General features: G+C 34.0%; 1 protein-coding gene across 2 annotated transcripts in view; it reads right to left on the bottom strand.

The window, feature by feature from the left end:
- Positions 1 to 18,489, bottom strand: part of CSMD1 (CUB and Sushi multiple domains 1) — a 1,072,714-nt gene that overhangs the window by 192,867 nt on the left and 861,358 nt on the right. For both annotated transcript variants that reach the window (XM_014869526.2, XM_088162298.1), the window contains exon 23: positions 18,111 to 18,267. In XM_014869526.2, coding sequence (XP_014725012.1) covers positions 18,111 to 18,267 — 157 coding nt within the window. The remainder of the gene's footprint in view (positions 1 to 18,110; positions 18,268 to 18,489) is intronic.

The raw sequence follows: 18,489 nt of genomic DNA, 5'->3' as shown, positions 1-18,489 counted from the left end.
ACTGCCATGCTGGATGTGGCTTTGAAAAACCTGTCCTAGTAGGAAGGTTTGCCCATGTGTAAGATCCCAAGAAACTTGATCTATGAGACTTTTAAAAGGGTTTATAGTTTTTCCTGTGCTCTGAGTTAGATGCATGGGAAAATACTAAAAAGATGCCCAAGAGGTCAAAATAACAAAAAAACCTTTTACTGGCACATTTAGAAAATCAGAGAACTTTGGCTAAAGGTTTCAAGCAGCATTGAATCAACGTGAAACAAACATTTCTTCAAAGCATTAACTTGGTCCATTCAACTTAGCAAAGTCCAAGCCTGATTGATTTTTAGTTTCTAGAAACATCACTCAAAATCTTGAGATGCTGTAATTAGGGGAGAAAGACAGAAAAGGCGTAGAAAAGAACAAATATAGCCATCACTTCTGGTTCCAGTGGTGTTCAGTTGATAGAAGTGGCAAGAGGAGGCAGGGCCAAATGTGCTTGCCTTGTGTCTTGCTTTAAGTACCCTTTAGCTTTTCCTGGGCCCTTCCCCAGGTGGGGCTTGCAGTCCTTTGTTCACACAGGAGCTGGGTTAGGGGCTCCAGAGGCAGGTGTGGAGCATTGCCTCCAGTGTGCCAGGGGTTGGCAGCCACGGCAGGGCTGGGATACAGGCTGGGATACAGGCTGGGATACAGGCTGGGGGAAGGGTGGGGTGTAAGGGGCAGTTCATCACCTCACCAGAGCAAGACCCAGCTGCCCCTTGCCACACCCCCACCTGCCCTCACCCACACACCTGAATGTTTCAAGCCAGCAATTCTTCCATGCGCACACCATGGCAGGAGGGCTGGAATTAGATGATCTTTAAGGTCCCTTCAAATCCAAACCATTCTATGATTCTGTGAAGTACTTCACTAAGTAGTAAACAACATATCTACAGACAACCTTTAATTATTTTACAAATACACAAGCTAGAGTTAGTATCATATTTTTCTTGTCACCTTTCTCCTGGCAGTGCTATCAATCACAGTTGAAAAACTGCAAGGAGTCTATGAAGCTTTTCTTCCTGTAGAGACACTAAAGATATCCATCAACTGACACAGCTGAAAACACAAAATACCTTTGCTTTCTTTGTTCATTAATTGGGCACAAAGGTCGGGATTCACCTGTTATAACTCAGGATTCCGAAAATTAGAAGGCTAAGTTTGAACTAGTCTAGGCTGCTTCAATTGTCGGTAGAAAATATAAATTTCTGGAAACCAATCTACCCCTTATATTGACAGGTGTTCAGATCAGTCAGCTCAATCAGCTCCTGCAGACATTTATTTTCTACATTTATTTTTAACTGAGCCCATGCTCTTTCTTTATAAACTGGGCCAGAACTGAATGCTGTTCTGTCACACAGATACTGCATCTCTCACTGTGCTAATATCTACAGAAACATCAGGCCTCAGGAAGAACAAGACTAGTCTGACCACAGTCATGCAGTCTTAAATTCAATAATCCTTTAAATGAGCATGGCTGCTTATAAATCCCTTCCTGGGAATTCAGCTATCTGTCTACTATATTATGCCTGAGATTGTTTGGGAAAATCTTATACAGAAGGCAGCAAGGTAGAGGCATGTTAGCATTTACTCTAACATTTTGTCAGACTAAAGAGAATGACTTCCCCATATTCATGCCCTAACAATGCTTAGTTTACTAGCAGAGCAGTAGTCTTTGTATCAGATGAAGTTATCCATAATCACACACAGCACAAAAGTATTATAGAGATTTATCATTATTCCCTTGCTAAAAGATTGCTTCCATGCGAATGTTTGCACATCCTTGCAATTTCTTTTTGGGAAAAAAAAAGAAGAAAAAAAAAAGGGCAGCAATCATTTTAACTTGCTCTTAGCAATGATTATATAAACAGTCACATCTAAACAGTTTTCTGTCTTTTAGAGTTAAAAGTATCTTATGAAGCATGATTAATCTCATCCTAAGGGAGAAAAAAGTAGATTGGATGGACTGGACGATTCTAAAAAGGTCTATTTCTCTTCACACACTCTAAAGAACCAAGACAATTTGGTCATTCAGATGAGCTGAACTTCACAAGATATAGTTATATTTCATTATTTTAATCTCCTTATTAAACTTAGAGAGACATTTATGTAAAACCCTGAAAATAGAAGTTGTTTGATAGATAGCATTATATTTTAATGCTGATTTGACAGCATGAGCCAGTGTAAAATTATTTCTTTACTACTGCTCTTAGACACTTTCTCATTCTTTATTAGGTGCAACATTTGGTTATTAAATGCAGTGGCATGTGATTGATAGATCAAACTCCCCTGATTAAAGAATTTACTTGTGTCTCATGAGAAAAAATTTTCCATAACAGTGATATATAGTTAGAGAAATTCATTCTCCAATACCTTGTACCACATAAAGAAGACAAGGTTGTCAATAAGAAGTAGTATCTTTTGTAAGACCAAGAGAAAAATTTGGGTGAAATGAACATTTGGATGAACCAGCCTTTCTAGTCTGCTATACAGCCATCTTCACTAAAGAAGGTATCGAGACTGAGATAAAACTATTGTTCTGACTTACTATAATTTCATGTATTCCAGTTAGCATTCAGTTTTGCACAAGGTGAAAACATACATGATAGATGTGAAGAGTTAAAGAGATCATGTTGCAAGCTTTAAGAAGTTTGAGAGAAGCCTACCACAGCCTGCCTGAACGCCTGCCATAGCCTGTCTGCACTTTGTCTACTCTGGCTTGAACCAGGACTGAGGAACACAAAAGATATTTTTGTTTTTATTTTGCCTTATTAATAGCTCATATCCTCATTGTAAGTCACTTGTATCTTTAAGTATCCATAAAGGTATTTCACCTTCTTTGCTTTGTAGATTCCTACAAGTTCTCCAACTTAAATTTTCTTTTTTCACTGTGAACATAATTTTTCACCTATATGGCCCAAGGTGAATTGCCTACTTCTTCAAGAGCTTCACAGTCTACTCACTGCACTGCATTTTTGCATCTGTAAACATAAAGTACCTCTGAAAATTATAAATAGGAAAAAACAACTTTGTTAAAAACACTGAGGACTCAGTGGCACATACAGGAACTTCTCAGCCAGTATATATGTCAAAGAACATGAAGTCCCTTCCAGAAACATACAGATTTTTAAAAATCTTTTTTAAATCTTACTTTAAGACTGTGGGAGCACAGGAGAGAGAAGACCTTTTTGCCAGTTCATTATAAACTCAAATCAAATACTTGGGGTAAACTGTTAGATAAGATGATTGCAGAGAACATAACAAGTCTCCGTGTTAAGTACCAGAATTTAATTTCTTATTTCACAAAAAATAAATTTAAAAATATGCAAATAAAAATATTTAACTGGAAGCAAAAATATAAAATCTAAATTTAAATATCCTTGAGACTCAAAATCCTTTAGTATTTGCTGGCTCATTTAGATTATTCAGGCATTTCTATCAAAAAGATCACCTTGATTTTAATTTCTAGGTATTGATAATTCATGAAGAGTTCAGCAGTACTCTTAATTTTTAGATTTGTTTGCACAATATTATACCAAGGGGAAAGAAAATGCATACAAGCATTCAGTGTGGTTCAGTGTGGCAAAATAAAAAGTATTATTGCTTTTTTTTATTTCAAGAATAATCCCTTCAAGAACATCCAACAAACTAATTGCTGGCATTTAAACCAAATTTTTAAAATGGCACTTTGCATAGTCTAGAAAAAACTGTAAGAATGGAAGTATAAAATTTTCAGCCCCTTGTTCACTACATTTCTCCACCAGCAAGACAACCATTGTTTATCAGTAGGCCTATTAAAAATGCATGTAGGTGCTGTTCGTGTGCAAACAGCAGCATCTTGCCCTGTGCTCTTCTTCCCCAATTTCTTCCCCTTCCTCTCATACATAAACCCCAGATCTTTTAATTCCCCTTTCCCTGATGCTCTTGTAAATCTGGAGTATTTTATCATAAAGATCATATTTTTGTGAAATATCATAGTAGAAATGTTGCAACAGAACATTAGTGTTAAAGTAGATATTATGAACTTTTACAATGGGGGAATATGGTCATGAGTTTCACACAATCACAGTACTTGGGTTTACCTGACATTGCAGCAAGACAGCATCATAGAAATTCTGCCAGGATTCCTACTGACGAGAAAGATTATTGTATTGGCAAATTGCTGCCAATTATCTCATTCTTGAGTTTCATTATAGGATTGTCAGAACAATGAATGCATAAAAGCATGTTAAATTAAAACCAAACCAGCCAGAATACATCTTGATGATTGGCTGTAACCTCCGGGCACTATTCAATGTGATTTACTCTGTCACATTTGATGTAAATAATCAAGAATGTAGAAATACCAGTTATTGGGGTAAAAATCATTGACATATCTGCAAATATATGTAGACTATTAATTGCAACTTTTTTCAGTTCAGTTTAATTATAATGGACACTGTGACACTTGCTATATCAGTAAGAAGTACAGTACAATAAATCTGGGTAGTAAAGCAATGAAGCTGAGGATTTCATATCCATACTATGTGCACTTGTATTTTTTCCTTGGACTAGCTTTTCTGTCCATCAGTGGGTGGAATATGCTATGTGCATCCATGAAGCACAACTCCCAGTTCAGCTTCAAGTTTGTACCCTCCAAAGCCTATAATCAGTACAAAGAAGAGAGTGTTCATTTTCTGTCTCCAAAGGAAATTTTTAGGGATTCTGTATTGCAGACTGTACTTGTAAAAGAAGTTGACAACATCCTCATGTATCTACAAATGTTCTCTTCATTCATTTTGAAAGGAAGAATAGAGTTTACTTACTAGATATATATATACATGTACATTTACACTGCACCTAAACCTACAGGGCTACATGAAAAATAAGTAATCTAAACCAAGTAATTTCCTACAAGAAGTCCAAAGGTATTTTGAAACAATCACACTCCTAAAGCCAGACACATGAAAAAGTAAGCACCTAAAAGGTGCATTAGCAACCTTTAGGTACTTGATCCCTAATTTGAAACTCTAACCTTGAATTCAACACTAAGAATTCTATGAATGGACAAAAGCAACAAAGACACTCTGAATTGTGAGGTATGGTACTCATCCAAATTTTACTTCCTACACAAAGGTATGTTGATGCATGTTATATTATGACTGATTTAATAGAGCATATAATCACTGTTATTAGTGATCAGAATATAAATGCAAGAAATTAGGCTGTAGGGCTTTATTTCTTCCTTTTTTTTCCCTTTCTTAGTAAACCTTGTTCATTTTTTTTGCAAAAAATATACTATGTCAATTAAAACTGCACTTCTGGAGATGGAAGATAACAGTTTTAAAAAAGAGGAAATACTTGAACTGACAATAAAATAAATGTAATATCATTGCCTTTAATACAGTGATCCCACAGTGCAAATTTGTTCAACCGCTTTTGACATTTTAGCTTTATTTATGGCTATGTTGAATTCATTATTGTTTGTCAGTGCCATGTTGTTTTTATGCCAAATCATATATAAAACTGCTAGAAAAGCACAAAATGCATACAAGTTTTCTTCTGTATGCATTCATTAATTTTACAGGAATTCAATCATGTGTTTGTGCTAAATTCAGATCAGATTTGCACTGCTGGGCATCCTGATGCTGCATCAATTCACTTTGAAGACCATGGAACCTTGGCTTCAGATATGATCCCAGAACACTGTAACCACCAAATAAGAATTTCTTCTTGTAGATTCAAAAGCATGAACCTGTGCTGTAACTTCTGTGAACTCTGCTACTTTGTAGTAAAAACTCTAAATAGAAAACCTCCAGATAAAACTGCAAAGACATTTTAAAAGAAATGCCAGCTGGGTTATTTTCAAAACATTAAATGTCTAATCTAAAGATGAGCCAGTCCTTAAACATAAAAACTATAGCATGTAGGTGTAGATCAACAGTATCAATAATCTTGGCTTGGATGAATAAGGTTTTACTCATATAATTTCCTGATAATATTATTGTTTGTTAAAGATGAAGAAATGTTATTACAAACAGCATTTTATTTATTACCAAAAATACCAATACTTGCTAACAAAATTTCACCAGAAAAGCCATGAAGGGTTTTGAATGCAAAAATAGTTTTGTAGATCATATATTGAACACCAAAGGGACATCAAATACTCTTTAGTAATCTCTAATATTCATATTACTTACTATAATGTAAGTATAGACTGTGTGGGCTCTGCACATGCCCATTGTTAGAAGGCAGTGCTCTTCTGCTTGCCATGGAAGACAGAACACACAAACAATGTATAACCTATCTTCAGCTTCTGAAAGTGGTGTGATAAAAGATTTCAGGATGATTTCAAAAGAAGAAGGATAAGTGCATATAAAAATCCTATTTCAGTACACACAAGTAAATAGTAGCATGTTTTATTATGAAATAAAGGTACTATGAAAAAACAGTAACTCTTCTGGAGTTCCCTAAATCTGAAGTCATTTAAGCTCATAAATGTAGTCTATAAGTTTAACAGAGAATTTTTGAGCTATTAAAGAGTAATTAAAAGTATGAAATGGTACTTGAGTTAATGTTCTGAGTATATAATGGATTTTCAAATGCATGTAAATGTCAACAAACACTCATTCTGCAGTTGTTGGATTCTAAACATCCAAAACATAATCTATTTATTTAAATCTTTGTAATTCAAAATAAGAGTTCTTGGCATTTTCATTCTATCTTTAAACCATTTATGTGCAACTCTGTCCTGAAACCTACAGCTGTAGGAAAAAAAATCATGTACTGGAAAAATGGTCAATTACAAAATCTCTACCTAATTAGAAAGATAGAAAAATCTATTAAAAGAAGTGTGTTTGGATAATGTGGCTATAGTGAGGTATCAGAAACTACTGCTTTGTATCCTTTAGAAACTGAGAAATGCACTTTTAATTTCTTAAAAGCTTTGTAATAAACTGGCAATTAATTTTGACTATATGGGTGAGACAGTCATTCAATGGATAATACTTTCTAATAGGAATTTCAGCAATTTTTCTTAACATGAGTAACATGTAAAAAATCCATGTAAACATGAAAAATACGTAAAATAGAGATGTTAGGACATGTTGTCAACAACAGGTTTTTTTGAACATAAAATGAAAATAATTATTTTCTGTAATTTTGTCATGTTATAAATAGCTACAAAAAGTTCTAAGGCCTTTCCCCACCCATTTCAAACCAGCTTCTTTGTGTCCAGGTACCTGTACAAATTTTTTTTTTCCCTTTCTCAGCTACAATATCCCCAAATACAAATAAGAAATTGCAGATTTTAGAAGCAAGTTAAATATGGGTAGACAGGTAGCAGAAGGCAGGTTTTTATTATTTTATTGAAATATAATACATAAATAGCAATACTTAAAAGAGATGGGTATGCAAATACATGTGCCTGCAGCAAGATGACTGCTGTGCATATTTAGAAAGCATACAAATAAACTTGACAATCAACAAGAAAGCAAATAATTAATCACAATTTCTACTTCATATAAGAAGCAGGGATTAAAGGTGAAATTCCATGTTAGTTTAAGAACTCTAACTTCAAGAACCTTCAGGACCTCCATGTCTATACCCTCTCTTACAATCAGTGGGGCCATGACTGCAACAGCCACTACTTAAAAATATTCTCTGGGTGGCTTGTTAGAAGAGACTGGTCTTATTCTTTTTCTGGGAGAGGGGAAAGAAAAGCAGAAGAAATAATGTGAACACACACTTTTTTTCCCCCCTATGTTCTATAGTGCAAGATACTTTGATTTAACACATACCAAACACTTAAGTGTTTGCAAATTCATTCATTTCCTCACAGTCTTTTCTAAAAAAGTCATCTTTAAATGAATAAAGTCACCATTAATATAAAGGATGGATCAAAAATAGAAAAAGCATTGTATATATAAGCTTATAAAAAGCAGTATGGCACAGACAGGACTGAAAGTTAAAAGAACCCCTTCACCTCCAGTTGTGTTGATTCCTTCACACTGACAGGTGAACCACATGCACACATCACCTGTTATTCTTGCTAGTGGTAATGTGCCCAGAACTTCTGAAAATTAATTTCTCAATACACTTGGTGAACAGATGAATAATAAGAAACACATACATCTTGTCTACCTTTCATTATCCTGTTTCAAGCAACTCTTCCAATCTAGAAACTTTATGGAAACAGAAGGAATAGAAATAAATAGGTTTACAGCATTCATCTTAACTTTCTTTGCTCCAAATAGTCTTCTCTTTACATGCATCCCTAATTTTGCTCATATATAATGTATACATAGTTTTGGCAGGGTGATTTTAATATGCATAAACTTTTGAAGGAAAATCTTTATTTTATTCTGAAATAACTTTCTTAATGTTTTAAATAATACGAAATATTAGAAACATAGTTTAGCTGACTGAGCTGAAGTTTATTACTTCTTGCTAATCTTCAGTTATAAAATATAACTAAGTTTGAGGGCACCAATCTTAATTTGTTGAAATGTAAACAGTTCCTTAATATAATAAAGGGAATGCAGAAAACCTCATAATCTTCATCTAAACTGTTAAAATCTTTAAAAAGTAATTCTAGATTTTTCTTGAAAATTCATGTTTTTAGAAAGGGAAAAAATCAAGAAATTTAAGATCAAGCTTTGATCTCAGAGGCTCCCACAAGTTATTTGAAGTGTCCAACATTATATACTATATTATATATTATTATATGAGATATATTGTATTATTATATACTATACTTTATAGAGTATAACTCTATTATATATTATGTAAGATTGTACTTTTGCATGAGTATTATAAATATGGAACAGAATAATATATTCGTTTGTGTAGCTTAAATTTTATAATTAGACTGTTTCATAGATTAAACTGCAAATCAACAATGATGCACCTAAGAGATCTTACATTTGAATTGCAACAAGAAGGACCTTGCAAGAAGGATTACTCCATCATCCTAAGTTTCTAGGTGCTGATCATCTACCTGGTTTAAGAAACTGCTTATCACCTTCCCTTTCCCAACAGATAGGGTTGAGCCAATAATTCTAAATGGGATATAATCATTTTTCATTCAGCATGAGGCAAATGTCAACAAAAAGGCCAGAATAAAGAACAATAAGATATTGGCAGTTCTGTTCAAGTGTTCTAAGTTTTCAGGCAGGAATTCTTGCTCATGGGAAAATTCTAGTAATTGTAGCAGTGGGAATAAATTAACAGTATCTCTAGTGTCTACTCATCTAAAACTTGGAAAAGAGGAAATGATTCACTGCAAATAAACAGGAGCCTTTTTGTGAAAAACAGAGGAAATGAGCAAAGTTTTGGAACAAATCCCAGCTAAAACTCATTAAATCCAGCTGCACATACATATAATGACAATGTCTATAATGGCTTCATAGAAATAGATTCTTTTTAAAATATGACAGAAAAACTTTAGCTTGAGGTGGCAAAGAAGGTAAAGAAGTTCTGTCCAAACCACTGCATTGACAAATTCACAGATGCTGTTTCCCACTAATGTCTCAGTAATAATGCTACAGACATGATCACTTCTTTAATATTAAAGCAATATAATCTTTAGGCCCTCACTCTCGAGATTATGAATTTAGCTGGAATCTGCTTGCAAATTTCAATCACATTTTTTAGCTATGATGAATACATCAGCAGATGAGAAAAAAATAGGTTTAAGAAGCCTAACTGAGTTGGCCTCACTGAAAAATCTTACTTTCATACTCTAAAGATGGAATTTTAATATAAATGTAAAACACTGTATGCATATGGACACCTACAGTGATCTCTGCTAGCCACTCTCTCTCACCTGCAAAGCATAACAGAATTTTAAACTTTATAATAAGACATTTTAAAAATCAGCCCTTTTCTTGATAATGGATTTGAATTACAACACTGGGAAAACCCAGTGCTTTTAAGAAGAGAATCTCTGAATCATACACAGAAAAGTCAGGAGAACTTGAACTAGTAATTTTCAGAACTAAATCACAATAACATTTAAAAAATTCCCTTTTCCACATGTTTGATACCACCTACATATCAAACCTTTTTTTTTTTCCTAATTGAAATTGAGAAATAGTTAGCATCTTCCTTCTTTCTAACCCCATGCCCAGACGGATAATTCAGTGACTTAGAGATGATAATTTATGCAAATTTGACAATTATTTTTTGTTTTTTTAATTTTCAGAGCACTTAAAAAAAACCCCAAAACTATTCATTTTGTTGATGTGTATATTTGCAATACACATATTTTAATTCAAACAAAATCATGATTTTCACTCCAAGTATTTTTTGAAGAACACAATTTAATAATCATGGACTATTCAGTCTGTACTCCTAACACAGCATCCTACTACTATTCTATTTCTTGTGTTTCTTTCTCTTTTTTTCATTTTTGCACCTTCCTTTTAACCAATGCAGTCTCAGTTCTCCACTCCATATATTTGCTCTATTTCTCAGACAGCCTATCTGGCAATCTTCTTCTCCTACAATTGTACCCTAGCCTTTTTGTCCCAAAAAATCACCTTTTCCCCATACCCTGTGGTGCATTTCTTGCCTCCTATACTCCTTAGGACTCCCTGGTTTGATATTGCAGCTTCATTTATTCCAAGTTCCCAACACAGTAACATGAGAGGTACCTATCTATTCCCTTCTTTCTCTCTTTTTCTCTCCTCTCTAGGTCTGGCTTTTATATCTCTGGAATTGTAACCAAACAGTTTTATCCTCACTTTCTCAGGCTACCCACAAGACACAGGATATTGGTGGATTTACCCCAGCTGGCAGGTAAGCCCCTAGCAAGTTGCTCTCACACTTCCCCATAGTAGGATCTGAAGAGAATCATAAAAGCAAGAAAATGAATCAGTCAAGATAAAGACAGTTTAATATGTGAAAAAAAACCAAAAACAAAAACAACAAAAAAAACCAAACTCCAAACACCTCAAACCCAAACAAGTGATGCAAACCCAATTACTTATCAACAGCAGACTGATACCTAGTCAGACCCTTAGCAACAGCTACTTCAGAAACACTTCCCATATTTTAACTGCTAAGCATGACATGACGTGATGTGATGTGACATGACATGACATGACATGATATGTATTACCATTCAATTCAGGTCATCTGTGTCACCACCCACCTTCTTGTCCATCCTGACTCTACCTGCTGGCATGTCAGAGGAAGAGAGAAGGCCCTAAGACTGTGAAGCACTGCTCAACATTAGCTGAAGAATTACAGAATCATGGATTCATTAATGTTGGAAAAGATCTCCAAGATCATAAGTCCAACCTTAGACCAAATATCACCATTTCAACTAAATCATAGCATTAATGCCAAGTCCAGCTGTTTCTTGAACACTTAAAGGGATGATGACTCCATCACGTCCCTGCACACCCCCTTCAAATTCTTGACAACCTTTTCATTGAAGAAATTATTTCATGAAAGAAGAAATAACTCTGTTTTCTTAACTAAATAAAATTAACTCCATCCCAGTCAAACCCAATACAGATGGATAAACTGTTCACCTCCATCCCAATCCAGGCCTGTTGAGAAAAAGTACTTTGGAGTACTCATTCATAGGGTAGGATTTGCTCAGGTATGTCTATATAGCTAGAGATCTGCACCTCAAAAAATCTGGTAAGATTTTCCTGAGATGGGAAAGATACAAAACATCACCATGCCAGCACTTGCATCTACAAATCACCAGTTAACATAATTTTTCAAATAGAAGGTTAATACAATGCTTATATTCACCTAATAAAATGGTTTTCATCGTTTCTTAGAGATAAAAAATTATTTGGCACCTGCTCTGTTTACCAGAGTAGAAGCTTTATAGACATCTTTAAATTAAAAGTGAAATCTTCAATTATAAAACTGTTAAAAGACCAATTATTTTTTGTTCATACAAAGTTTTGAGGATTTGGGTAAAAGGGGAAACTATGTAAATGTTGAGTATTTGGGAAGCAGAAAGCACTTTAATTTTCTGGGGGAGGAAGGAGGGAAGAGACTGATGTCATGATGTTATTAATCAGGATATCGTAATCCTTATATACAACTGAAATGAATATTTCTAACAAATGTTTCTTTTGACATTCATTAATTTCTGTTTTAAGTTTGCAGCTTTGAGTTTCTTTTAGAAGAGTTTTTTCTATGTATGCAGTATTCATTTGGGGTTAGATTCATTTGAGGCTGGTCGCATAATGGTACTGCTCTTAATAGGACCTGTGACTACATCATACATGTATCAGTTAAAGATGTACTCATTTAATAATATTTGTCTTTGGCATCTTACATTTTTACTGAAGTGTGTGAAGGTGCTAATTGGAACAGATCTTATATACTGACAAGTTATGGAAAGGAAACAGGAAGAGCTTCTTTTCATTACTGGATTGTTCTGCTAAACTGACATTACACAGCCTGAAAGAAAGTCACTATGTTCCTGAATTTGAGACTGATTGTGTGCTAGAATAATTGTCTGAGTCTGCAGTTTCAGAACATTGTTTTCACTGACTTTCTAACCTTTTCAATTACTGTAGAAAGGAAATGAACTAAATTAAAGTTCATGAATCCCTTAAATTTACTATTATAAATGGTTTCAGCAATTTATATAAATTTAGACCATAGTAATTCAGATTCACCTTCCATGCACTAACTTTCACTATCTCTTGAAAGCAGTACGGTTAAAGAATTATTACAACATAAAACTTAAACTGAAAATTATAACTAAATCTTTAGCAGTAACAGAATACCATGAATGCTAAACCACTGCATCATGTCTCAGAAATGAATTTTAAAATTTCTTTCCTTAAATGTAAAAGTATATCTTCAGACCAATTCAGATATTGTAAAACTAACTATGCTAAATATAAAGGATGACAAATGCAAATGAAAATATTCAACCTCATTAAAAAAAAAATTGTCCATGCACAATCATAAATCTGTGATAGGTTCTGTGGAGTGGAGCACAGCTCAGGGGCCTGAACTCTTCTGAAAGAAATTATAGCCATGGAGAGTTCTGCTTTCAGAGAAAGAAATGGTCATCATGGATTAGAAGTTTGAGGATGTTACCATTAAATTATGATTTGTGCCTACACAACATTCATTTTCAAAAAGAAAAATCCTTAGTGAGATTTTTTTTTCCAGCCCTCATTTCCATCTTTGTACAGAAGTGCAGGAGAATATCTAATTTCACATCACAAGGAAGTGGAGGATATAAAAAAAAAAAAAAAAAGTTGAGGAAATAACGTCAAATCTCATTTTTAATCTATAGCAGCAAATCAGAGTCAGGTTAGTGACAGGCCTTCAGCAATCTAAAATCTAGCTACAGAGTATACCACAAATTCCTGAATAATTTTCAGACTTTAAAAAGTCTATAACCAGTTTTTTATGTTTCTGAAACACAGAGGAGTCTGTTGAGAGGCTGAACATAGTACTGAGCGAGCCAGTGCAGCCAGGCATGTTCCTACAGATAATAACTATCAGTATTTCTGGATGGACCCTTCCACTGACTTATTACAATATATTCTAAGGTTTAATCTGCAGATAAGTGAAGCTTTTGCTTCAATTATTTACTGCACAGGACTGGGGAGCCATGAAGTTGACATAGAGAGCTAGATAAATGCTCCTGAAAAAGAAGATGTCTAGATAAGGTCCAACAGCAACTTCGTGCCATTTCAAACAACTGCCAGTGCAAAGCAAATGGTAAAAACGCTCAGGTCTCAAAAGAGTCCAAGGAGCAATTTTACACAGTGGTAAAATTGCTTACCCATCATGAGTATAGACATCCATCATCAGGCACCATGAAAAGAAATGAGTTTTGAGATTTCTGGATGGTACTGTGAAGGGAAAGAGTGTTTTCTTCTCAAATGTTTGGGAACTTTACTGAGAAAATTGTGCAGGTACAGTACAGTACTTGCTGTACAGTGCTGAGTGATCTGTGATCTGCACGAGACCATACAGATCACAGAGCAGCAGCATTAGGCGGTATTCAGAGGGTCACAAAACAAACATTTGTATATGACACGTATAAGTAAGTGTACAGGCATTATTTTGTGTTTTTCCAAAAGCTAAGAACAGTGAGACTATGTTCAAGGAATGCGGATCAAACAGGAGCAAGGAAGCACTCGCGACCCAAGTCAGAGTAAGTTCAGTTCTTGATGAGTGTAAACAAACACTGTTAAATTTCCCCTTGTGTCATGACTGTGATAGGGGAGTGGTTAGGCATGGCAGGGAGACTGCCTGTTTGTTATTCAGAAGCTGTACTGGATTGCTCTTTATTTAAAGTTGCAGTCTGTTACTTTTACCAGTCAGCTGTGTTTTGCTTCTTTCTGCCTGTAACTGTGTGGCATCAAAAAGATTTTAGTTTTATCTGAATGTCAATTTAACATTAAATGCCATTGACATGACATCACAAAGCACTGGTATCTTTATATCAAAATGGCCAAATCTTACAAATGAGCTGTGAACTGGAATAGTTGCGGGAATCCCTCTATCTCATCCCCACAAAAATTAGAGGTGTCTCAGAGAGAAAAGTTCTAATCAGATAGAGGGGAAAAAAGATACTCTGAATTAGAAAACTGCAATTATGAAAGAATAAGAGTCATTTTCTAAAATTAAAAAAAAAAAAATATATATATATATATATATAATAGCGGTCACATGTGTCAGTTGTGACTACAACAAGCATACACTTAAATTTTTACATGCAGATGGCTGCCGATGTCCTTGTCTCATAGGGAATTAAAGTCATCAAGCTTATGTTGTCATTTCCTCAGCACAGAGATATAAATGTTCAGTCATTCCCTCTGACAGCAGTACAGAGATACTGGAGGTGGACACTTCACCTTATTCCTCCTAAAACACTCTAAGGAAATGGCTTTATATAAACTTGTTTTACACAGTCAACAAACTGCCTTCTTTGTTCCTCATTTTTCTTCTCCCCTGGTAGAGTCATGTTCAGCTATTGGTCAAATTACTATTTCATTAGCTCTTACTCCATATATACTTAGCCTGCTAATTTCAGGCTAAAATATTCTCTATTTTTATGAAGTTGTTTCCTTATATAAAATCATTGTAATTTTAGTTTTCATTCAAAATATTTCTTAGTTTCTCTAAACAATTAACTTGAGAAAGAGTGCATATGTTTTCATGGTCTTTTCTTATAAAAAAATACCCCTACCTATCAGGATAAATCAATTTTCTTGAAATAATCTTGTAGCTATAGATCAAAGAATAAGATAACTATAATTTCCAGCTTCCCTTCAGTATTCCCTGAAACAATTTCCTCTATAGAAGATTTCATGAGAAATTTCATCAGATTTCATTTAGAACTTGAGTACTTTAGAGATTTCCTTTCAATATTTGCTTCTATTCTGGTTTCTACAGTTTATACAAACATCTTGGATTCTGAGTTTATAAAATGTGGTTTTACTATGCCAGTAATGAGATTCTGAAAAGAGAGATACAAGTTTGTTTATCCACATTTCTGTCCTCATGGATAATTAGCTTTTTCTTCTATTGTGCTTTTAAATTTAACATAATCTTCAGAATTCACACTATCAAAAAGGATAGAAAGGTAGTTGCATGCAAATGAAATAGCAAACTTTTACATTAGTCTTTTTAATAACACCTTGCAATGTTACTTCTTAATTTCAACAACATTAATAGGAAGAAAAGTACTACAGAGACCAACAACTAAGGCCGATTGATGATGCCTTGTGGGTAGCAAGAACTCAGCAGATAGGAAGCAATCGAATTAATTAACCTGATGTATTAGACAATCACTTCTCCTATCTCTATGATATTAATTATTCCATTTCATTCACTCCAGCATATATTTCCATTTCCTTCAGTGAAACCATATTTTAGCACCTTTTTTGATTTGTTTTACTGATTTTAAAGTACCTGCATTATAATTCAATGTGAAAAGTGAATAAATAAGCTTCAGAGTAGTTTTTCAGTTAATTCTGCTGTAAACTAAAGCTTTATTAATCCAAATATGTAATTACCATTTTGTTTTTCATGTATTTACCAAATGAAAAATGGATATATGTGTTGAGTTACTGAATTGTAACTGCACCAAAAAATTTCAAAACCATCAAACAATGAGTCTAAATTTCTGATATATCTAATCTCTAAGATATTACTAGCATAGGACTTTCAGAAAAAAGAATGTGAATCATCACTGCAGCCAGTTTTCAAAGCACTGCAAAAGAATTCATCTTCTGCTTGTATTATTTTATGAATGGTGAAAAGTCCCACACTGAAGGGTTTGGTAATAACAGTTACAGTTGAAGGAAATCAACTGGTTAGATGGTCACTCTCTCAAAATTTACTATATTGAATTTGGCTTCCTGAAAACACATGTGAGAAGTAAAGAATTCGTTTGTATTTACAGCTGGGGATTGTCTCATGTGAGAGAAAGTAGGAAGAATAGTCACTACACATAAACTTTTCAACATGAAAGGCTGCAAGCTGATTACAGATGATAAGATAAATTAGATACTTGGCAAACAAAATTAAAAAAAGTAAAATGTTATGCTGACATAGGAAAATGAGTTTTGCCTCTCTAGCTGGTATTAAAATTACAGTTAGAAAACTATGTCAAATTCTGTCGACACACTTCAGAAAATGTGAAAATACTTGGAAGAATTGAAAAAAAGAGTTTCAAAACTAAACCAACAGTTCAGGAGAAACCTAAAGACATTAATTAATGTATCTTATCTTACACAGAAAAATATGGTGCAGGAGAGAAAATCTTAAAATGAAGTGCAACAAAACAAGCAATTGGATATAGAAATTGTAAACAGTAGGTGGAACTGACCACTGAAGCAGGATTTGAAAGGAACTGATTCAAGACCCTTGAAATCAGAGTCCTTAAAATAAGATTCTTTTTAAAGAAGATGTTTGGTTCATTTTCTTTCAAAGGAAAATTTCTACAATTTCTCTAGGCAGAGTAGATTTCCTTAGTCATTTTTTAGTGGTTCTGTAAGGAAAAAAAAATCTAAAATGTTATTCCACAGCTTGCTCCAAATCAAAGGGAAAACATCAGATGTACTAAACTGAGCAGTGATTCCATTTCTGTACCACACCATGTTGGGGTGTTCTGCTCTGCAAGATTCAACAGCAACTCATGAAAAGTAATGTATAAGACAATAAATTGAAAGTAAATGGAATTTGGAGATTCCTTGAAACCTGGAAAAATAATCTCTTTATATGCATTGGTAACAAACTAGTCATCCCCAAAGTTATTCCTCACATAAAACTCATTGTTTTGCCAGAAAAATTAATTCAATTAATTGCATACAGTCTTGTTGTTTGTCAAAACTTGTTCACTCTGGTCTCTTTCCAGTATATTACACTCTAATCCTGACAAGCAGTCATGCCAAATTGAGTGTTCACCAAGTACTCATTTTTTAAAAAAATTCTCATTTGTACTATTTTTAAATTTTTTTTCTTCTTGTCTCCTTTTCTTTTCTTTTTTTTTTTCATTTTCTTTTCTTTTCTTTTCTTTTCTTTTCTTTTCTTTTCTTTTCTTTTCTTTTCTTTTCTTTTCTTTTCTTTTCTTTTCTTTTCTTTTCTTTTCTTTTCTTTTCTTTTTTCTTTTCTTTTTCTCTTTTTTCCTTTCTCTTTTCTTTTTCTTTTTTTCCTCTTCTCTTCTCTTCTCTTCTCTTCTCTTCTCTTCTCTTCTCTTCTCTTCTCTTCTCTTCTCTTCTCTTCTCTTCTCTTCTCTTTTCTCTTCTCTTCTCTCTCTTGTCTAAGATGACTGCAGAGATTGAACTTTCCATTTTAAAACACTGACTTTCTGTACATTTTCTGCTACAGTTTAACAACTAAGATATTCAATTAATATATGTCACAACCCCACTACTAAGTCTTAAAAGAAACCCCATGCTTTCCAAGTTTAAAAACTTAAAAATTTACTTTCAACAGTGTTTTTTAAATTACTAACACCTATCTAGCCATGTAAACAAGTAAGGCTCAGTCTCTTAACCACAGTACATTCTAGGAGATTACCTTCAATATTCAAAAAGAAATCACTACAGCTGAGAAATACACATTTCCCTGCAAAACAATCAATCAGATCATATTTATGAGCTACTTACTTGTATAAGTCAGCTGGAATCCTTGGTCAGTATCAGATCCATTGGTATTAAACTCTATCCACATATGGTTAGAGGTGCTATTAAGAATAATTCCCATCATGTCATTTTTGGTGAAGACTCCAAGAGAGCGTGAAGAACTGTCTTTTCCATCATACACCTTGCAGAAATAAGAGCATGAAATTGGACATCAAATCTAAACAATTGAAAGATTTTAATTTACACAATAATTCCAAAGTTAGCAATATATTGCTAATAGTTTCTCCAAAACCTTTTTCTATTTTGAGAGGTATATACCCCTGGGTTATACAGTTCAGTGAAATCTTAAATATTCTGTCCCCCTTAGAGTGTTTTATAGTCTTTTGCCTTTTCGGTCTTATGA

This window comes from Sturnus vulgaris, chromosome 3, assembly GCF_052056855.1.
Source record: "Sturnus vulgaris isolate bStuVul1 chromosome 3, bStuVul1.hap1, whole genome shotgun sequence".
NCBI lineage: Eukaryota > Metazoa > Chordata > Aves > Passeriformes > Sturnidae > Sturnus > Sturnus vulgaris.
Note: the sequence above shows the minus strand (reverse complement) of the source record. Positions and strands in the feature narration are given on the sequence as shown.